We start from the raw sequence: 24,216 nt of genomic DNA on the forward strand, positions 1-24,216 counted from the left end.
AAGTTTCTCTCCTTGTGCTAGTATGTTCTGCTTCTTCTGCTTGTTTTTACTGTCTGAGTCAAAGTCTGTGCTGTGTGTCCTTTAGAACTTCCATTTGATTTTTTAAAATATATTATTATATTATTTATAATAAAATCATATTACTATATATAATTTATACTAATTTCTTTATAATAAAATAAAATGAGGAAGGAAATGACTCATGGCAGAAAAGGGGTTCCCTACTCCTGCTATAGAGAGAAACTATTACATCTGGAGGAAAGGAGAGACCATATGTTAAGTCTAATGTCGTCCATGTTTCTGTGGCAAAAACTTTGACTTTGGAAGTAAGGTAGGCAGACAATAGGATGGAAAATGTGGTACCTGGATTTAAGCTCCTTTTGTTCCGTACTTCATAGAATCATAGAATAGTAGAGTTGGAAGAGACCTCATGGGCCATCCAGTCCAACCCCCTGCTTTATTTATTTATTTCGTGTCAAAAGCATTGTACAACAAATACATTTCAAATAATGGAAATTTAAAAAAAAGGAAATCACAAGCAACTAAATAGTTTTGGACCAAAAGCGGGCAACAGCAACCACATTGTCTGTAGCTTTAAACAACTCCTCCTCCGTACATGAGGCAGGGCATTGTGGGCAAGCATACATATGCTGAGTTGTTTGTTCAGCTCCACAGTCACACAAGGTGGAGGATTCCTCCAGGTAGTGCCACCTTGCCAAGTTGTCTTTTGATCTGCCCACTCCACTTCTGAGTCTGTTCAGGGACTTCCAAGTTGCCCATTCTTGGTTTGCCCCTGGAGGAAGACCCTCATGGGGGGCCATCCAGTTAGAATTGCCAGGTTTAGCTGCCCAGAGAGACACCCTTGCTGCTAAGCAGGAAATTGCATTCAAAGCACCCCCGACAGATGGCCATCCAGCCTCTGCTTAAAAGCCTCCAAAGAAGGAGCCTCTACCACGGCCCGGGGGAGAGAGTTCCACTGTCGAACAGCTCTCACAGTGAGGAAGTTCTTCCTGATGTTCAGGTGGAATCTCCTTTCCTGTAGTTTGAAGCCATTGTTCCGTGTCCTAGTCTCCAGGGCAGCAGAAAACAAGCTTGCTCCCTCCTCCCTATGACTTCCCTTCACGTATTTGTACATGGCTATCATGTCTCCTCTCAGCCTTCTCTTCTGCAGGCTAAACATGCCCAGCTCTTTAAGCCGCTCCTCATAGGGCTTGTTCTCCAGACCCTTAATCATTTTAGTCGCCCTCCTATGGACGCTTTCCAGCTTGTCAACATCTCCCTTCAACTGTGGTGCCCAAAATTGGACACAGTATTCCAGGTGTGGTCTGACCAAGGCAGAATAGAGGGGGAGCAGGACTTCCCTGGATCTAGACACTATACCCCTATTGATGCAGGCCAGAATCCCGTTGGCTTTTTTAGCTGCTGCCTCACATTGTTGGCTCATGTTTAACTTGTTGTCCACGAGGACTCCAAGGTCTTTTTCGCACACACTGCTGTCAAGCCAGGCGTCCCCCATTCTGTATCTATGCATTCCATTTTTTCTGCCGAAGTGAAGTATCTTGCATTTGTCCCTGTTGAACTTCATTTTGTTAGTTTCGGCCCATCTCTCTAGTCTTCAACTTGAAGGTGTCAGAATTTGAGCTCAGCTGTTTTTTTTGGCTTCTCCCTGAAGTACTTTTCACTACCTCAGGAGATTTCACCTGAACATTAGGAAGAACTTCCTCACCATGAGAGCTGTTTGGCAGTGGAACTCTCTTCCCCGGACTGTGGTGGAGGCTCCTTTTTTGGAGGCTTTTAAGCAGAGGCTGGATGGCCATCTGTCAGGGGTGCTTTGAATGCAATTTCCTGCTTCTTGGCAGGGGGTTGGACTGGATGGCCCATGAGGTCTCTTCCAACTCCCTTATTCTATGATTCCTCCCTTGATTTTTATCTTCCCAATTAAAGAAGACTTGGTGTCCTATGACCACAGCGCATATTCAGCCCTTATTGGTTTTCTTTGTTGTTTTATTCCACACACCCCCCCCCCTCATTTCTTTGTAACTTCTTTGGTAGCTTTGGTATTCTGAGAAATTGATCCATACTAATGCATACTATTTTGTTCTCATCGGTCCAATTTTTGTATCACCACTGATATTAAAGGGAGTGCTTAAGCATAAATATTTTGCATATTGTACAATCACATACAATTGGGCTGAAAAAGAATGATAGTAAATTTGTTATGGTGCTGAATAATGAGTCAAGGTTTCCTTGTCATTTCCACTTCTTTAAATAGATAGCAAATGTGTTTCAAATGTGCTGTAATTTTTTGACTAAGGGCATAGAAATAGAGTAAAGTCAAGAAATTGTTTAGAAAATATTTTCAGCTATTTTGATAGAAATGCTGTGCCAACGATTGTTCATAAATAGTAATAGATAGAACTGTGGGCCCTCATATGGATGGTCTCATCCCATATTATTAAATGGTGACATCCATGCGTGCATCCATGTTATATTACTGGCCACAACAATCAATGATAAGTTAAAACTCTGAATCAGAAGCCTGTGGATTAGAAGGCCCACTGTAATAGTTTGTTGTTTATTCATTCACTCGCTTCTGACTCTTCGTGACTTCATGGACCAGCCCATGCCAGAGCTCCCTGTTGGCCCTCGCCATCCCCAGCTCCTTCAAGGTCAAGCCAGTCACTTCAAGGATACCATCCATACATCTTACCCTTGGTCGGCCCCTCTTCCTTTTTCCTTTCATTTTCCCCAGCCTTGTTCTCTTCTCACTATAATAGTAATTGAAAGCAAATGAAGGGTCTTGAAGCAGGAATATGTTTAAAAATACTTCAAACTTTACAGCAACTTTTCTCAACATTTTTATCCTGAGTACATTTTTGAAATACTGTAATATTCAGATCTCAGAGAACCTCTCCAAAATTATTATATTTACACCATAAAATATTCCTTTTATTTTCAATCACAATTCCTTGAAGAACCCATAGCGACGTCTCATGGAACACTAGGCTTCAAGTAGCCCTTGTTTCCAAACCCTGTCTTGGAAGAGTGCTGGAATATCAGGATTTGATTGGCGGGAAATAGTTGGGAAGGGGTTTTTTTTCAATAGTAATTTATAACCTGGGCAGGCCTTTCTTTGATTTTAACTAAAATTATCTGTGCTTCAATGAAATACGAATAATGAGTACTAAGGATACAGCTATGGTATATGCAATAGTTGGAATGAAAAAAAGTCAACAATTTCTTCACAACAGAAGTCAATTTTATCATTTTGTTTGTAAAAGTGTAAATGTTTAACTTCCTGGCACCTTTCTCCCCTCCACCCTGCTTTATTTGATTAATGATAAGAATTTGCTGACTTCTGGGGGATAGATTTCTTTTTAAAGGTGTGGGTAAGAAACCAATTCATTGACCAAGCAGCAATCTGGTTATACCATAATGTCTCCTTGCTGGTAGACACGGGGAGGTTTTGCTTTATAGACTGTGCTGGTGCTCTTTAGTTAAGCTATTCAGAAAATTCTCACTTTCCATTAAAGCTTTCTATTTCTGAAAGGACAGAAGATAACTGGTGTCATTTTTAGAAATACATTCAGGCCTAAATGCCAAGAAACTGTGGATGGAATTTACTAGCAGTTTCATGTAGCACCCAATGTATTCCATTCATCTCTATCGTTAGTTCATTGAGCCAATTTTGAAGATAATTTCCTGGCAACATAACTGATTATCTAGCAGAGAAACACAGTTGTCAGGATTATTTCACTTCAGCACACAAAAGAAGATCCATTTATATGTATACTCATCCAGAGCCCAAGAAGACACCTGTACATATAAAAAGCATCTGAAATGCTAGTATAGCCTTCTATCTAACTGGCCCTTTTATAATTGTTTGGAGGTGATCTTTAATTTTGATGTTCTCAAGTTGTATGTACATCATAACAGGTACATTTTTAAATAACCCCATCCAAACACACACACACACACACACATGCATGCTTTAAATAGCATAGGGAAGGGTCAACACCCCTGTTGCTTTTGTTTTGCTTCTGTGCTCCTGATCAAGATTTCACCTCACTTTCTGTTCCTGTGATAATTGGATTCTGAAATTCTGGGATTTTTGTGGAAACAAAGATTGGTGATAAATCTCTTTTCCAGGAGTGAAATTCCCTTCCTAGGGGTAGATTTCTGTCATTTCCTGTTGTCTCATCCTGGTTTGTAACTATGAGTAGTTGTAAGTCAGACATTTGTAACTTGGTGGCTGAAAGAATTTTCCTCAAAGTAATGGTTCAAGATTAGATTCCATCTCAATTGAGATTCACTGCTTCTTTTTGTCTACTTTTTCACTGCTTCAGCTTTAAATATATACATTGTTAAGGCTCGGAATGGATTAGATTACAATGAAATTAAGAGGAAAGTATTCTTTAACATAATGGATTACGCAGCATTGTCTGTGAACCAGTATAATAATAACAGGTATTACTTTACTGTTCTATTTTCTACATCTTTGCTTGGATATATTTACATTTGAGAATGTAAAGAGAATTGGTCACACCTTACCAAACTGAATCCAATACTAACCATAGCTGTTTGTCTAGGGAAAGCTTTGAAGAGTAAAAGGACATGGCGAGTGATAGGGGAACCAACCTAGGGACATGATACATCATACTACTATTCACAAAAATCCCATGCAAGGGATGTCCAACGTGAAAGTTTATTTTAAAAAAATACTGTTGAAGTGCACTTTTCATTTGCATCTTCTTTTTATCAACATATTATAAACCCTTCTTTTTTCCCATTACCAAAGTTGGATTCCATCTTCAAGGATATAAATAATCTTTACTGCACTTGTAATAGAAAACTTTATCTGTACTGTCATTTCAAGGGCAGGTTTATATTAGTTAGTTCACATCAGCCATCTTGACTGCCATCTTTGATTTTAAGGAGAACACTAGAGGGTATCATATAGGACCTGTCAGATTTAGTTTTAGCAGGATAAACATATGCTTAAGCAAATAAATTCCCATCAAATAGCCCGTTACATTGGGCTTTCATTCCTGAGGTTAACACTTGGATGTTAATAGATGTATTTATTTTGTTTGACTCAGGATAACTTCCTGTGCTCAATTTTTACAGTAGACATTACATTATGCTTGCTTGTTCTGCTTTAAAAAGTTTCTGAAACTCATTTTCTTTTTGCAGATGACAGATGCTGAAGTTTCAGCATTTTATCTGTAGTGGCCAAACAATTGTACCATATCTCTGCAGTGTTTCGTAATTTTTTTATGTTTGAGATTAAGATGAGGATCCTGGTTGGTAGTATTACATAGTTTATAGGTTTTTACGTGAATTCTGGAATGCACTCCCAAAGATCAGGCAGTCCCCTACTTTGTCCACCTTCCGTAAGGAACTGAAGACCTGGTGGTTCCGGCAGGTTTTTGAGTAATTTACTCTGGTATACCACCGACATTTGGCCCTGAAATATACTGTATAAGACTCACCCATCCCTAAATGGACCATGTTAATAGATTTGGCTAATGATCCCCTTGATAAAGGTTTGTTGTAACTGTTATTTATTGTTTATTTTAATTGTATAGTTTTACCTCGTTTTAATAGTGTGTTTTATTATGCAGGCTATGTAGTGTACACTGTTGTTTTATGATTTATGACACAGCAAACACGATAGATATGCAGGATTTCGTATCACAAAATCACAAGTCGAACACTTCCCAAGTGTCTAGGACTGTGTGATGTATTTTTGAATGATCCGCGCAGATCCCAGTAGGGTGGCCTTTTGCAGTTGGCAGATCGTAATTTTGTCAATGTCTATTGTTTCCAAATGCTGGCTGAGATCTTCTGGCACAGCACCCAGTGTGCCCATCACCACCAGGACCACCTGTACTGGTTTCTGCCAGAGTCTTTGCAGTTCAATCTTGAGGTCCTGATAGCGGCTGAGTTTTTCCTGTTGTTTTTGGTCAATGCGACTGTCACCTGGGATGGCAACATCAATGATCCAAACCTTTTTCTTTTCCACAACTGTGATGTCTGGTGTGTTGTGTTCCATTATTATTATTATTATTATTATTATTATTATTATTTATGGAGTCTCATTAGTATACAATACAATTAATTTCAAGGAAAAACTGTGTCTAGGTACTTTCAGTTCTTCTATACAAAAGCACATTTTAGGAACCCTAAGTTGATATAGAGAAGTTGTTTCTTAAACCAGTTAAGTATTAATTATCACTGCACATATATATGCTCTTTTATGCACCGTTCAGACAATGTCTGATTAGACACATTTTGGTATGTTATGGAAATGTGGTTATTATTATTATTATTATTATTATTTATGGAGTCTCATTAGTATACAATACAATTAATTTCAAGGAAAAACTGTGTCTAGGTACTTTCAGTTCTTCTATACAAAAGCACATTTTAGGAACCCTAAGTTGATATAGAGAAGTTGTTTCTTAAACCAGTTAAGTATTAATTATCACTGCACATATATATGCTCTTTTATGCACCGTTCAGACAATGTCTGATTAGACACATTTTGGTATGTTATGGAAATGTGGTACAGTAGAGTCTCGCTTATCCAACGTAAATGGGCCGCCAAAACGTTGGATAAGCGAATATGTTGGATAACACGGATAGATTAAGGAAAAGCCTATTAAACATCAAATTAGGTTATGATTTTACAAATTAAGCACCAAAACATCATGTTATACAACAAATTTGACAGAAAAAGTAGTTCAATACACAGTAATGCGATGTAGTAATTACTGTATTTACGAATTTAGCACCAAAATATCACGATATATTGAAAACATTGACTACAAAAATGCATTGGATAATCCAGAACATTGGATAAGCGAGTGTTGGATAAGTGAGACTCTACTGTATCTGAATTTTGGGGCTGATTCACTTAGAAGAATTTAAAAAGTGAGAGGAGTTGAAATAAACTATCAGAGAGAAACATATAAAATTGTGCTTGGCATGGAGAAAGTTGAAAGAGTGAAGATTTTTTTCTGTCCTAAACTTAGAACATGGTAGAGTTGGATAGTAGTGGAGTCCACCCATTTCTTAGGATGTGCTTTGTCATGCAGCACATGGTTAAATTGTGATATTACCTTCTAGTAAGATGTTGTGATGGGTTTTGAGTTGGACAGTTTTCAAAAAAGATAAGGCTGATGCATGAGGAACAAAGTTGTCTGTCTTCTAGTCGACCCGGATATATGTTGTCTTCAGTTCCAGGAATTTGCTTCTAAATATCAATTTGAGGACTCCCTCTTTGTTCACTTGCCTCCATATGATGGTGTTTAGGTTTTCCATGAACATCTGGTTGGTCATTGTCAGAGCAGACTGCTGGAATTAATATACCTTTGATCTTATTCAGCAATTATATTACACTTAAGTATTATAGCATTGTGTGAAAAATAAGGGATTTTTAAAAAAAAATCAAACCATAGTTTTTAGGAAGAGTTTGTATTTTGTTATTTCCCTATTTGATTAGACATAGTCCAATACAATAGTGTCCTGTCTATTTTCACATCAACACAACATGTTTTAATATATAACAAAAAACGTTGCATTGCTATTAGTTAATAATACTGATTGATTCCCTGAAATGTGCTTTAGAATAGGGAAAGACTTTAGACTGCCATTTGCAAGTTAGGGCTAGTCATATTAGCAGTGCCTGAGGTTTTGTTAAACAAGGACTTTTGTTCATGAAAAGGATTTCAAAAGCAGAAGGGATTTTTACAGTGACGTTACTATAGTTTGACTTTTCTTTTAGCTGTAAGCAGTATGTACTTGAATTTGGTCAAGTGCAGCTGTGAAAGTGAACTACAGAAGACTTTATTAAAGTTCCTTGCTTCCATTTCCCATCAGCCTCTTCCACAATGTATTATTGCTTTTCCCAGAACCATCTCTAGGGTATGAGATTGCAGCCCTAAGAAGTGAAATATCTTAAATATCTATGCAGACATTTGTCCACACCACACACTGGGGGATGAGGTGATAGTAGTAGTAGTGTATATGTAAGCAGTTTTTATTTATTTATTTACAGTATTTATATTCCGCCCTCCTCACCCCGAAGGGGACTCAGGGCGGATTACAATGAACACATATATGGCAAACATTCAATGCCAACAGACAAACAACATTCAGTTTTAGACAGACACAGAGGCATTTTTAACATCTTTCCAGCTTCACGATTCCAGCCACAGGGGGAGCTGTTGCTTCACTGTCCATTGGTGGCTGTTCTTCCTCATTCTTTTCCTCATGAGCAGTTTTATGGTGTTGTAGATTAGTTAAATTAGCCTCCCGCATAAAGCGTACCTAAATTTTCCCTACTTGACAGATGCAACTGTCTTTTGGGGCTGCTAGGTCAACAGCAAGCCGGGGCTATTTTTTTTTTAATGGTTGGAGGCTTAACCTGACCCGGGCTTCGAACTCATGATCTCTCGGTCAGTAGTGATTTATAGCAGCTGGTTACTAGCCAGCTGCGCCACAGCCCGGCCCCTTGGGACAAACCTGTCCATCACATGCTTTCTACAAAGAGGGCTTTGTAAGCATGCTGGGATATACAACTGGCCTCCACATTTGTGGGTTCAACTTTTGCAGATTTGATTATTTACTGATTTGATTAATATGTTCTCTCTAGAAATCTCGGTGTTCTCCAGCACGACTCTATTGTCAAATTCCACTGCCAGAAGCTGACCACGGAGTTGCACTGAAAAACATAGAGATTCCTATAGAGGTGTTTTCTGGGACCAAACAAAATAGTGAGGTTTTTATTTGCCTTTTCCCCGCTTTTTCCTGCTCCCCATGAAAGCGGAAGCCCTGCTGCACTTCTTCTTAGGCGATCCCTCGTAGCTCGAGGACGATTGTCTTCCAGCCATGGGGTCCTGTGGGTGGGTTCTTAGGTGGCTGAAGAGACCTATTCTTGACCCGCATATTCTCCTGCAGTGAGGACATCGGTTTCCAGGTGGAAGGTGGTCCCGGTCGGGGTTAGCTTGACGCTCCTTCCTCTTGGCACGGTTCTCCCTTAAGCCCTCTGTTCGTGCCTCTTCAAACTCCGCAGCACTGCTGGTTACAGCTGACCTCCAATTGGAGTGCTTAAGGGCCAGGGCTTCCCAGTTCTCAGGGTCTATGCCACAGTTTTTAAGGTTGGCTTTAAGCCCATCTTTAAATCTCTTTTTCTGCCCACCAACATTCCGTTTCCCATTCTAGAGTTCGGAGTAGAGTAACTGCTTTGGGAGACGGTGATCGGGCATTCGGACAACGTGGCCAGTCCAGCGGAGTTGATGGCGTAGGAGCACTTAGAAAGTTCTCACTGTCAGGAACGTCAATCAAGAGGTCTTAATTATAGGGTTTCCCCAATCATGTTTAGTAAAATAGTAAGAGTAGTTTCACATTGCAATCTCAAGAATTAAGTCTCAGTGTTTGTTGAATAGTTTAAAAAATTAAAAATAAACATTTTCTATAATTTGCCTTCATAAATTGGCATCCGTTTGCTTGGTTTTGTGGATTTTCAGTTTTTGGCTGCCTTTGTGAAAATAATGAATAGAAAAGTAATATTTGAAAAAGCAATCAAGCCTTCTGGTATTTTACTTAAACCAGAAATACTTGAAAAGGGTTTCCCTTTTTTCCCTTCTTCCAGTAAAAATTCCATTAAAGCATTTATGTTTAGAAATGTACCATGTTATGCACTCCTCCCCCCAGGCTTCACTTCAGTAATCGGCTATTTTCCCAGAGGATCAGCTAATACTTACCATGTGTGTCCAGATGAAATTGTCTTGCCAAAATTTCTTTGGCACCTAGGTAATTTTTTGTTTGGGTAAAGTCCGCTGTGTAATGCATTAACTCTTAAAAAGAATTAAATAAGACTTTTAGCCTCTTGGGTCTTTTCAGTATGGAGTAAGAATAACCAAACGTTAATGTATGTAGTCATGAGGTACCTCACTATATATTCTGTTACAAATATATCAGCAATATATGCTTCTCTCAGCCAACTATGTGGGAAATAATGTTATGCTATGTGAAAAACATATCAGAACAAATACTGAATTGAATATCCCTTTCTCTATTACCTGATATTAGATACCATAGCACTTGTAAATAATGTGTCACCAAGGACAATATTAAAGTGAAAAAAAACCCATGTTTCTTCCTGTTAAGTATTGTATTACAAAATGTTACACCTCTGAAGATGCAAGTTTTCCAAAAGGTTCAAAAAGGTCTTTAAAGTCTGTGGTTTACTTTTTTGTTTTTTTTTTCAGCCAAATAAGTAATGTTGAGAGAGCCATTTCCTTGGGAATGGCATATCTAAGTCAAGTTGTTCGTATCTTTAATGTCCTTAAGGTCCAAATAAATGTATAATTGTTAGGTAAATGTTACACGACTTAAATATGATAGGTACTTATCACTTATTTCCACTGAAAGCTGGATCAGTTACAAGCTATGGAAGTCAGCCATGCAAATGATCCATGGAAATTATTTGGTCACAAAAATAAGCTCATCGGGTTTCTTAGGGCTCATCTACACTGGGCAGGTTGGCCCAATATGCCTCGGAGTAATCCTAGATCTAGCATGTTTGTGCCGAATCAAGGACTGTTGTCTAGACCATAGCTTCTTAAAGTTTTGCTATTTGTGACCCCTTTCCAGCCCAGAAATTTTTACATGGCTTCAGTTATAAAGATTTATAAAATGGGTATAAAAATCCAACAATTACTGATCAATCAGCATTTGCAAGGCTTGCTAAATAGACTGATTTTCCATTTTGTGAAGTACAGCTGAAATATTTTCTACAGATTACACTGTAAATTGGGGGCATTCAGACCCCAACATGGAGCTAAGGGGATCTCGTTTGGGGATGGAAACCATGTTTAAGAAGCAGTGGTTAAGACTGCCCAGAAGCACATTGGCTTTACTGGGATAGCATGTATCTTACCTCCTTTGTGTTGCCATTGCTCCGAGCAAACTCCTAAGCATTGTGTCCTTTGCATCTCCATTGCTCCATGTGAGCTCCTGAGAATTGTGATCATCCTTGCTGATGTCAGAAGGAGACACCAGCACAACCAGTAATGGCTGTGAAGGGGGCCCATACATTCCCAGATGAGCTGATGAGCACAGGGAAAGACTGATGGTGCAAGTGTCTGGACAATGGATTGGTCCAGTAAATTCTGAAGTATCCCCAACTAAGCAAATAACCTTGAAATACTCACTGGAAGCCATGGGACAAGTGGTCAGTTCAGGGTGAATTTGGGTTGTTGCTGTTGTTTTGTAGTGTTGACAAGCCCTTAAATAAATCTCTGTAATTTGTAGCCTTAATGGGAGCACAATTTCAAAGAAGAAGCCAGGACAAAATGAATGGCTAAATATCATAAAGGTATGATCTTGGAAGTTAAGATGGGTTAGCCCTGGTTAGTACTTGGACTGCCAATGACTACCAAATAGCAGAGGCTATATTCAGAAGAATGAAATGGCAAAAACACCTCTGAGTATTACTTGCCTAGGAAGTTTATGGAGTTGACATAAATTGACATCGTAAGTGACTTGAAGGCATGTACATTCAAAGCAGTGTTACTAAAAATGGTGGTCTGTGGAGCAGTGCCAGTCTGCCAGGTGGTCTGCAGCAAATTTCCAGGAAAGAAAGAAACAGTTGGTGCCAGTGGACCTAGATAAGGTATCAGTCCTTGGGATGTGGCAGGATGTGGGTTTTCCAGATTGGATGGCTTGAGATGCATTGGTCTCAAAAAGAGCAGCTTCATTGCAGAGAACAATGTAGAACAGCAGTGTAGCTGTCAGCCTGTGTTCAGACATAGTGGGACTAACAACATTATATAATGTCCCACGAAATATTGCTTACTGGACTGCTGTGGTGTAGGAGAAAATACTTGCATGTCAGAAGCAAGATTAATTCAGTCTCTTTTTCTCATCTGCTTCTAGCTTCATATTTTAAAATATTTCCCCTGGAAAAGGTTGGGAAGCGGCAAATATCTCTGCAAGTGCCTTCTTTTCTCGTGTAGGGATGGATGTCACCCATGACTACTTCTATTGATTTTCATTTTGAAAGTGATTTTAAAAATCAGTATAAGAATACTGAAGAAACAAGGGAGGTGAGAGAGTGTTGGCTGTTGGGCATGATAGAAATGTATTAAGTGAAATAGATTTCAGATACAAGGATAAATACAATCATTGCTCACATGTTGCATAAATAAAGTATACATTAACTAGCTTTACCCGGCCACGCGTTGCTGTGGCTTATGGAAATCATTTGTTGGCCAGGTGGAATAGCAGTGAATAGCTTGCAGCCTCAAAGCCTGGCCGTTTTCTTCTTATGGGAATCCTTGCTTGGTGAGCTGGAATGCAATGGAATAGGCTTGCTGCTAGGAAGGCTGGGGTACTTGTGTTCTAGGGGAATGGTTTTTTGGGCTGCTAGAATTGCACTGAATAGCCTCGCTGCTTCAAAGCCTGGCTGCTTGCTACCTAGGGGAATCTTTGGTTGGTCAGCTTCAATAGTACAGAGTAGTATTACTGCTTCAAAGCCTGGCCGCTTTCTACCAAGGTTAATCCTTTGTTGGTCTGTTCAAATTGCACTGAATAGCCTTGCAGCCTCAATGCCTGGCTGTTATAACTATTGGAATCCCTGTTTGGCGAGCTGGAGTAGCACCCTCAATCAAAGAGCCGCTTTGAAGCCCGGCTACTTCTTTTGTAGCGGAATCATTGTTTGGCCAGCTTGAATTGCACTGAATAGTCTTGCAGCTTAAAAGCCTGGCCGCTTTCTACATAGGGCATCCTTGCTAGGCCAGGTTGAATGAGAGGGAGTAGCCTTGTGGCTTCAAAGCCTGGGGGTTTTTCACCTAGAGGAAATCTTGGTTGGCAGGTTGAATGGCACTGAATAGCCTTGCTGCTTGCAAGCCTGGCCACTTTCTACCTTGCGGAATCCTTGGTTGGCCAGTTTGAATAGCAATTATTAGTCTCGGTGTGGCAGGTATGAATGCTGCAATTAGCCACCTTGATTAGCATTTAATGGCCTTGAAGCTTCAAAGCCTGTATGTTTGCTGCCTGGGGGAATCCTTTGTTAGGGGGTGTTAGCTGGCCCTGATTGTTTCCTTTCTGGAATTCCCTGCTTTCAGAGTGTTGCTTGTTATTTACTGTCCTGGTTTTAGAGATTATATTGTTCTGTATTATTATACCACAGTAATTATTACATATTATATTTATAATCTTATATTATCTGCTTAGAAGTGGATTATATGAGGCCCCTCCTACACAGCTGTATAAAATCCACACTGAACTGAATTATTTGGCAGTGTGAACTCTAGATAATCCAGTTCAAAGGAGATACTATGGATTATCCTGCCTTGGCATTCTGGGTAATATAGCTGTGTGGAAGGGCCTTGAGTCTACACTGCCATATAATCCAGTTCAAATCAGATAACCTGTATTTTATAGGCAGTGTTGAAGAGGCCTAACTGCCTGTGCCCTGGGCGCCATCTTGGCTGAGGGAGTTGCTAGGACATGATGGGGGTGGGGCCTAAAGGCAGCAGAGCCTACCTTTCTAACTGGCAGTTAAGGGGAGAAAAGCTCTTCCTCATCCTCTGTAATTTTGACTATTTTTCTAGGGTTTTTTTGTTGAAAGACATATTTTGGATGACTATGTCTTTTGTGGCCAAATTTGGTGTGATTTGGTTCAGTGGTTTTGTTGTTTACTCCATAGTAAAACGAACATTACATTTTTATTTATATAGACCAGCTTTGCCCAGCCACGCGTTGCTGTGGGTTATGGAAATCCTTTTGTTGGCCAGGTGGAATAGCAGTGAATAGCCTTGCAGTCTCAAAGCCTGGCCGTTTTCTGGAGTAGCTGGAGCTTTTTGTTGTATGAATGTAGAGGCATGGATGAGGAGTTGTGCTGCCATGTTTAGTGTTTCTGAGATGTGTAGTTTTGTTGTTTTGTCCTAGGCCGAAATTTCATTACTCTTTTATATATATAGATAGGTGAGTTTTCATGAAACAACAGCCAGGAGAATGGCGATTTGGCATCTTTAGCAGCTTTTCTGGAAGAATTTTTTTTTTCTTGAAAACCTTGGTAGTCCTTTGCTTCCTTTGTTTTTATTGTCTTCTGTGTTTTCTCCATATTTCAGACTCTTCTCTGTGTGTTGAAGCCCACCAAAGTCATGGCCTAGAGAATAAAATTAAAATCTTTGCAGTGTGGGGTTGGGAGGTCTAAATTAAAATGGATTTCTATACCTAGGCATTTTAATTTCTGTAACTTCCAGTAACTGAATGTTTCTATGCTACCTTTTTTGTGGTTGCGGGATGTTTCACTTCATTGTACTGAATGTGGTTTTAAAGAATTTCTATGTTATGCTACCCTGAAATCTCATGAGGTGAAATGCAATATAGCAACAGTTTAAATAAATAAGGAAATGGAGGGAGATGGTCTCTGTGTACTCTTTTTCACACCCTGGTATGATATATAATTATATTATTTTTACCTCCTGGACATTTGTAGCTTCTGTTACTGCACTTCTTCTCTCATTTTTTATCTTTGTTATATTGTTATTCTCCTTGCAAATTTCAAGGGAGCAGAAGATATTTCTTTAATATTTAATAATTTAATTTAATAATTTAATTTAATAATTTAATATTATACTTAAAAATATTAGAAAGGTGATAAAGATGAAAAACCTGCCCACTGTCATTCTAGTTTCATCCTTTGATGTAATTAAATTAGACACAAATACTGACCACCGTTTATGGCTGGGAGGTGCTGTAAATGAGTGGATCTAAAACTTGATCATTCTGGTATTTTAGACTTCAAGTTCCAGAATCCCTGACCATTGACCGAAATACTTCTGGGCACTGACGTCCATAACACATGGATAGCTGAATTTTGAGGACTGTTGTCATTTCTCATGTTAGAAAGCAAGTGCTATTTGTTTGTTAAATTTATATCCTATCATTTCTTCTGGACATGATAGCAAAAAAAAAAAATCAAATTAAGACTGCAGCTATTAGAAAGCCAGATGAAAGATAATCATTAAATTGTTGCTTCTCTATAAGCTGGTATTTATATGAAGCCAGGCCTGCACCATAATCAGCAGGTCTGGGCATGCAACCCTAGGTATAGACAATATTTAGGAAAAAACATCAATGGCAAAGCTTTTCTAACATTTCATTTTGGTGACACCCTTTTTAGACATGGATCATTTTGCGACACAGTAATTCAGTTTTACTAGCAAACCGGAAGTTAAACCAATCTCTTATTAGAGATATGGATACATTTGTAAATTGTAATAATGTGTAATGTATTTTGGACAAAATGTATCTATGAAACCCTTTCATTTATATTTTGAAAAATATATGATTTATTGCTTATTTTACATAGAGCTAAGACAGTGGTTCTCAACCTTCCTAATGTCACGACCTCTTTATGCAGTTTTTCATGTTGTAGTGACCCCCAACCATAAAATTATTTTCGTTGCTACTTCATAACTATAATTTTGCTACTGTTACGAATCATAATGTAAATATTTGATATACAAGATGTATTTTCATTCACTGGACCAAATTGGGCACAAATACCTGATACGCCCAAATTTGAATACTGGTGGGGTTGGGGTGGATTGATTTTGTCATTTGGGAGTTGTAATTGTAAACTTGGCACAAATATGCCAAAATGTGAACATTGGTGGAGTTTGTGGAAAATAGACCATGACATTTGGGAGTTGTAGTTGCTGGGATTTATAGTTCACCTACAATCAAAGAGCATTCTGAACTCCACCAAGGAGGGAATTGAACCAAACTTAGCACACAGAACTCCCATGACCAACAGAAAATACTGGAAGGGTTTGGTGGGCATTGACCTTGGGTTTTGGAGTTGTAGTTCACCTACATCCAGAGAGCACTGTGGACTCAAACAATTATCAATCTGTCCAAACTTGGCACAAATATGCCAAAATGTGAACATTGGTGGAGTTTGTGGAAAATAGACCATGGCATTTGGGAGTTGTAGTTGCTGGGATTTATAGTTTACCTATAATCAAAGAGTCTTCTGAACCCAACCAGCGATAGAATTGGGCCAAACTTTCCACACAGAACCCTCATGACCAACAGAAAAACTGGAGGGATTTGGGAGGAATTGACAGTGATTATGGGGAGATGTAGTTCACTTACACCTGGAGAGCACTGTTCACCCAAACAACGATGGATCTGGACCAAATTTGGCACAAATTTGGGAGGATTCTCCCTCTGCTTCCAAAAAGAAAGAGGACAGGAGGAGAGATGTTCAGATTTCTCTGCCTAAGGGGTTTCTGAGACCATCAGAAATATGTGTTTTCTGATGGTCTTCAGCGATCCCTCTGACACCTCCTCTCGACCCCCCCCCCAGGGGTCCCGACCCCCAGGCTAAGAAACGCTGGGCTAAGAGTTTCTTGTTACGTTTGTGTGACACCGACACACTGTATCATGACACACAGTTTGGAAAGCTTTGCTATAATGACTATTACTCATTAACTGTGGTGCTGACACTTGGTCGGAAAAATAAAGACATTTTGGGCATTTTTATTGAGTTGGGGTTTTTTATGTCCAGTGTGGTACACTGCTGCGAGTGTTGATCTACAGGAGACCAGGGTCTGAATTCCTGTTCAGCCAAGATTCGTAGGCAAATCACACTCTCTCAGCCCAGGAAGGCAGCAGTGTCAAGTTTTCTTTGAGTAAGTCTTGCCAAGAAAACCCTGTGAGATAGTTGCCATAAGTCAGAGTCAACTTGAAGGCATGTAGTAGCAACATGAAATTTACATTTAGTAGATAAAATAATAATACGTCAGAAGTGTTTTATTCTTGATGACTCGATAGCTTTTTTGTTTCCTTTCTATATCACTATGGTTGGGCTATTCCGAAAGCCCTGGGCTGATCTAGCAAAATGTTTATAGGAACTTTTTTAACAGATTTGAGGATACTAAGTTTTGATTTCTTCCTGTAAACTTTTCTGCTGTGGTATTAAGTAGTTTTTTCATGCATTGAGGCATAAATTTCCGCTGACATGGATTTGCTTTCTGTTTCCAAAATGTTGTATGTTGAATTGCCAGTAGAAAAATAAACAGTCTTTGCAATCTCAAGGTCCGTTTAAGCAACCATCAGTTTTTAATGAGAGGGAGATTGAGAGAGATTTGTGTTCTCCTTTTCTCCCAGCGTGAGCCCGAAAACAACTTCTAAAACTTGAAAATTTATTTTGTTTGGATTATAGCCCCCAGAATTTCCCAGCCTACTTGGTCTGGTTGTACTGGCTTCAGGTTCAGGGAATTGTCCAACGAGTGGATTTTCAAAGTTTTCATTTCAAAAATAGCCAACTAGCAGTTTCCTGGAACAGCACATGTAAAATAAAAAGGCAAAACCTAATCTGAGATGCTGGAAGCCATTTCACCTAGCAATTCTGTCACAGCTTCATTTATTTCATGACAAATTTGCTTCTTTAGTAACCTCAGTTGTCAAAATAGAGCTATATTTGTATGGGTGTGAGAAAGCGGGATCTATTATGTGTCATTATAGCAACTGAATCCGTGTCTAAGCAAATTTGAATCAGCTTTCTGTAATAATGTTGTGTGTTGGGGTCTGTTTTGAAGCAACGAGAATATATTGAATGTTACAATGTCAGGTTTCACCTACATAGTTGAGTGTATATTTATAGCACATCATTTTTAAACCTCTTCAAATTTGCAATTTGTTTGTGCAACTGATATGATAAATGGATGCAGTTTTGGTCCAGGAGCAGCTGTGAATTGAGCTAAGTTTATAAACCTCTGCAAAAGACGTATTCCACCCAGTGAGCAAAGTCTCCTTATTTTATTGACATATAATATTGAATATGACGCATTGTATGTGATGCAGACAATATAAATCATATATTATATATTGTTGCTTGACTTTGAACCATTTCTGATTTATGGCAACTCCCAGTGGTTTTCTTAGAGAATTTGTACAGAGGGGCAGAGAGAATGTGACTTTCCCAAGATCACCCAGTGGGTTTATATGGCTAAATAGATATTTCAGTCCAAGGGCAGTTCCAGACAGCACCAAATCGCAGATTTTAGTCAGGGGCAAAAAAACCCGAAACCTGAGAAGAGGTCCACATACAAACCTGTTGGTCCCGGGATTTCTGCCTCTGTTGTCCACACTTACTGCTTTGTCCTGGGATTTTGCAGCCTCCAAGATGGCAGCTGCGGGATGTCTGCCGGAAATTTTGGCATTTTTTAAAAAATAAACTTAAGATGTGAATATGCGAATCATTGTATATGTTCCATTCCTCAGTTATAGAGGCTGCATGGCCATCTATGCAGACAAGTTTGGCTGTGTACTTGTACCTGGGAATTATGGGATGATGTTCCTGGGTTATACATGTCTGCTCCTCATTGCTTTTTTCATAAAAACACAGGAAAGTTGATTACATGGTAGAACCTTTCTTTGTGTGTCACAAACTTCATTAATTGTATGGAGGACAAAATTTCTCCTGCCAGGATAAAGTTGTCGCCCTCTAGTCAATTGTTGCTATGTTTTTATGATACAACCAATCAGGAACCAACATGTATTACCCAGGAACAAACCAACATAAAAAATCAACATATTTTCTGAGTGTAGGGACATACAGAGATTCTAATATGTGCATTTTCTGGCCAGAACCGGGATATTCCCGCAACTGAAAATCTCACGTTTTTAGCATTTTGTAGGGATTCCTCTTGTGTTTTCAAGGGACGTCATTTGACCATCCTCCATTTTGAATTGGTAGCTCCTGGGATAAAGGTTCTGTGTTCTAGTCCAACTACATTAAATCCACTACATTATTTCAATATTATGCACATACTATTTATAAATGTCATTGTATTTGGGGAAAATGCAGTCAATCTTTAGAGGACATTTCCTTTTTTTCTTGTCAGGAGCAACTTGAGAAACTGCAAGTCACTTCTGTTGTGAGAGAATTGGCCATCTACAAGGACGTTAACCAGGGAATGCTCAGATTTTTGATGTTTTAACCGTCCTTGTGGGAGGCTTCTCTCATGCCCCCGCATGGAGCTGGAGCTGACAGAGGGAGCTCATTTGAGCTCTCCCCAGGTTGGGTTCGAACCAGAAACCTCCAGGCCAGCAACCCAACCTTCAAGTCAACAGTCCTGCTAGCGCGAAGTATTATGGGAAATAAAGTATTGAGGAATTGGTGGTAGTTAAGGTAAAGGGTCCCCTGGGCTGAGTGGGTTGCTAGAAGACCAAGTGAGCAGAGCTTAGCCCTCTAACTGGCAGCAATTGGATAAAAACAATTATTCCTCTCCCTCTAATTAGGACTTTATTTTTCTTTTCCTTTTGTTGTATCAACCTGGAGGCATGGATGAGGGGTTGTGCTGTCAACTTTCGAGGTTGTGGGGTGTTTACTTTTGTTGTTTTGTCCGCTGCCATGATGCCATCACTCTTTTATATATATAGATAGACAAGCTCTTTATCAAAAGATTGGCCAATAGTTGTAGCAGCTCTGAAGACACCAGAGAAGATGTTTGTCATTAGAGGAACTACCCAGATCAATGAAATTATCATTAAAGTTATAAGGAGAAAAAAAAATTCTAGTTTTAGTGAATCTGAAACATTTTCTAAAGGAGTTGTCCAAAACTATCTACAGCAACTTTGCCTGATATTATACAGACATAGCTCAGTGATTAAAGAGACTGACAAAAAAAATCTCCTTTTAACAAAGTATTTTTATGCCTTTTTAATCCCCTTCCTCATTCTCTGTCTCACTAGAAGACTTTTGTAGGAGTATGGCAAAGGAGGACTGGAGAACTTCTCAGGTTGCAGCAGCAGGTTGTGGTTGTCAAGTTGCAACAACATGTCAAACTGCAGCATCATGCCTGTAGGAAACATAGCAATAAAGCTTGAGGTGGAGCACAAATCTATTAAGTTTGGCCACCTAAATGTGGGCTTGTTTTCACAAGGTACTGAATCCATCTGAACAAATTATACTGGAATTTTAAAAAATGTTCTGAGAATATGCATTGTTTTGCTATAAAATACAATTTTCCAAGCCCTGCACCAAAGTGATTGGCTATATTTTCATATTTTGATATGTACATAATAATATTCTGCTTCTAGCCAACTGAGTGCCACCACTATTTTTTCAGTTGGAAAGGATTTGGTCCTGTTTGGAAACAAACTCCACAAATGGAAGAGAGAGAAAAGGAGATAGAGGCAAGTGAAAGGAAGACTTGTCCTTGGATGCATTTTGGAAGATGCTTTCAGTTGTCTCTAGGAAGTTGAAAATGTTTATGTTTTATATGCGAGGATTACTTGACATTGTTATTTCATTTCACATGTTCATGGTGTCAACTTGAGATGAAATGTTTTCTGAAACTTACCGAGATCCTATTTCTGTGTGTGTGGTGTAGGAACATATCCTTATTCTTTCCATGTTCTGCATCCAATACCAATGCTTCTTTTAAAGATAAAATGCCTAGGAACACATCTACTTTGTTAACTGTACCTATATCTGTCGCAGTTGTGACTAATATTGTTACAATTTTATTATATTCCTACTTATTGTTTATTAAGCAAACATTATTAAAACTAGGAAGAGCTATAACACATCACATCCCAACTCGTACCCTAACTAACAACTGTAGATATTTTATTGAATCAGGAGGGGAAAGAAGGATTGGAATTGCATTGGGAATTGGCAATGTTTCCTCAAATTCATTAAGTAGTTTTTCAAGCAGTTTGAAGAATATCTTCTATAAAGTTATTGTTCCAAATGTAAAAGCTGATTTTTTCTGTCTCTTTTCCCCTCTTTCAGTGTGCAAAGACCCACCATACAAAGTGGAGGAATCTGGATATGCTGGTTTCATATTGCCAATAGAGGTTTATTTCAAGAACAAGGTGAGTAACTTTCCTCTTTCCATTTCTCAAAACACACTTACATAGTTCTTAACATTTCCTTCTTAATTGGTGCTTTGAGCGTACTCAGAAAATGTCAGCGTTAAAGGTTTCTTTGCAGTAAAAGTCAGATGCATACCTTGATAAACCATCTTTATAGGCACAAAGGTTTGTTACAGAAATTGCAGTGTGTTAAACTGAATTACTGTCTATTTAACTAACAGAACTATAATGTGAATTTCCTTTCTACCTTATGTGTGTTCTCTCACTCCCAGCAAATCTGTTCTGAGGAATAGATGGTGGCATCAACCTGGGAGATTGGGGTAGGCATCCAGAAAGACTGTGGTGGTGGGAAGAGAAGATGGGATATTCAGTTATGTGAGTGAAAGTTAACTTGTGCAACATGAAATGTTGTCCAATACGTCAATTTCTTTGTTTTCCTTATAGTGTGCCCCATATAGAAACTAGATGTTATCGCATCTTGTTTTCTACTAAAATGGTAAAACTTAATGTAAGAAAAAATGATGAGAGTAATATGTAAGGGGAGGCTTTCTCGAATATATATATGTATTGCTTTATAACACTGCTATCTCTAAATTATGATTTGATGGGAAAAAATACTGGTTTCCTGACAACAGTTAACTAATTCATTTTAAAGTTAGTATTATTGTTTTTGTTATAGTTTCACAACATTAACAATGAGAGTATTTGACTAATATTTGATAACATAGAATGTTTCTATATTTGCTGTACCTATATATATGTACAGATTATGTCTGGTCTCTCCTGTTTGGGGGACTTTTCTTAATTTGTTCACCTTCTTAATTTGTCTCACTTTAAAGCAGTGGTCCTCAACCTGGGGTCCCCAGATGTTTTTTTGGCCTACAACTCGCAGAAATCCAAGCCAGTTTACCAGGTGTTGGATTTCTGGGAGCTGCAGGCCAAAAACATCTGGGGAACCCAGGTTGAAAACAACTGCTTTAAAGATGGAACATATCGACATTGTGATACTGCATTAGAATGGTTATGTTTTATATCAGTATGATTTCTTTCTCATTCTCACTCTTACAGCCCTCTGTACCTTCTTTAAAAACTTGTCCAGAGGAAAAGGGAAGATCTTGAGAACATTGTGAAATTTTCCCTGTAAGACAGTGGAAATTTTCCATTAAGAAGCCTTTCACAAAGTTCTGGAGGTCTTCCTAGCTATCCGGAAGTACTTGGAGCTGCAAGGGGAGGGAGGAGATGTTCAGCCTCCCCTTTGCTTGTATGATGATAACTTTCACGTGAGTGAGTAAAAGCTTTACTTCTGAGGCCAGAAATGGAAGACTGTAACTCAAAGGAACAGGTCCAGTAAGACTGAAATTGTGGGTGCTTAAAAGATATTGGTTGAAAAGTGCTTTGTCAAGAAAGTAGTCTGTGCTTTACAACATTTATGGATGTCATATTTTGGGGTGGGGGGAGCTTGTCTTCTGCTGTCCTAGAGACTGCGGCAGAGAGTAATGGATTCAAATTGCAGGAACAGAGATTTCACTTAATCATTAGGAAGAACTTTCTGATTGTAAGAAGTGTTTGACAGTGAAATACACTGCCTCTCAGTATGATGAAGTCTCCTTCTCTTGAGGTTTTTAAATAGAGGCTGGACAGATATCTGTCAGTTGTGTGTTCCTGTATGGCAGAATATGGTTGATCTGGGTGGCCCTTGTGATGTCTTCTGGCTCAATGATTCCACAATTCTATTAATGTAAAATTGTAAAAAGAGGTGTAATGGAGTTTAGAAGGATATCAAGGGTTTAATGTGATGTTACTGTATTCAATAACTCCTGGGGAATCCATTTTAGTTCGGATTGTGCCAATCAATTGAGAATAATAAAAGATGCTCGTGAATCAGTTATGTGGTTAAACATATGCTTCGTGCAGTGTATTATTCTTCAGTGTATTATTCTTGTTGTGCCTAATGCTGTATTCAGTGCAGTGCAATTCAAACACTAATCTCCACCAGTTTCATGTAGCTTCACAGGAAATTGATTCTTGTTAGCAAGCATATCAGAATTGTTTTGGAACACAGAATTATATTTGTACGCCTGCAATGCAAACAGCTTCTAAACTAATGAGCTTCTAGGATGCTTTGCACAGTGTTTGGTTCAGAGAATGGAAACTGTTTGGCTTTTGATAGAATAGGATGGATTACTTTATACCAAAGTAATCTAAATCTTCACTGCATCTAGGGAAGCAAGAAATCCTGTTCCTTGCCTAGTTTCAGCCTAGCTACCCTACTATAGTTTCAGCATCTATTTTCCAGATATCTAAACTCAGAAATACTGCAAAATCAGTTAGCATAATCACACCTTTGCTTTCAGATGGCACACAAACTATGCTTCATGCACAAAATTGTTAATATTATAATAATAATAATAATAATAATAATAATAATAATAATAATAATAATAATAATGTAATACTTTATTTATATTCCTCCCTTTTCACCTAGAGGACTCAGGGCAGATTACATCATTTATATACATAGGCAAACATTCAATGTCTTTACAATCACACACAAACAAAGGCAAGGCTTCTCTTTTAATTTTTTGGCATCTGGAGGCAGTGTTCATCTCTGGCTCTGGGAGGTGCTTTTCTCTATTTTTAAGACAAGGAGCCTGCGTTGTCACCTCCTGGTTATGTGGCCAGCAAGATGGCTTAGAGCATCTCTTTGCCTTTTCCCACCAAAGATTTGCCTATTTATGTACTCATATTTGCATGTTTTCAAACTGCCAGGTTGGCAGGAACTAGGGCTGACAGACGGGAGCTCACCCTGTCTCACGGATTCGAACTGCCTGCCTTCAGGTCAGCAGTTCAGAAGCACAAGGGTTTAACTCATTGCGCCACTACGGCCCCATATTATATATGTATAATATGTATAAATATTATACACATATAATCTTTATACATATGATACATATATAATCCCTCTTCAGGTTATTGGTGTAAGGTATATATGAAACATAAATTAATTTCTTATTTAAACTTGAGGCAAGTCTCTCAAGATATTTTATGCATATATAAAAATACAAATATTCTAAAATGGCATTTTAAAGAATCAAAACATTTCTTGTGCCAAGGATTTGAAATAAGGGCTACTTGACCTGTACAAGCTGTTCTCGAGTTACAAACATCAGACTTGCAAATGACTCATAATTAAGAACAGGGGTGAGACAACAAGAAGTGAGAGAAATCTACCCCTCAGAAGGGAAATTATCATGGGAAAGAGGGGTCTCCACTGAAGCTTTATTCTAATCCTTGTTTCCATAA

At 38.7% G+C, this 24,216-nt stretch overlaps 1 protein-coding gene across 3 annotated transcripts in view; it reads left to right on the forward strand.

The window, feature by feature from the left end:
* Positions 1-24,216, forward strand: part of mllt3 (MLLT3 super elongation complex subunit) — a 163,084-nt gene that overhangs the window by 76,500 nt on the left and 62,368 nt on the right. For all 3 annotated transcript variants that reach the window (XM_008103479.3, XM_008103480.3, XM_062971881.1), the window contains one exon: positions 20,831-20,913. In XM_008103479.3, coding sequence (XP_008101686.1) covers positions 20,831-20,913 — 83 coding nt within the window. The remainder of the gene's footprint in view (positions 1-20,830; positions 20,914-24,216) is intronic.

Source organism: Anolis carolinensis, chromosome 2 (genome assembly GCF_035594765.1).
Source record: "Anolis carolinensis isolate JA03-04 chromosome 2, rAnoCar3.1.pri, whole genome shotgun sequence".
Lineage (NCBI taxonomy): Eukaryota > Metazoa > Chordata > Lepidosauria > Squamata > Dactyloidae > Anolis > Anolis carolinensis.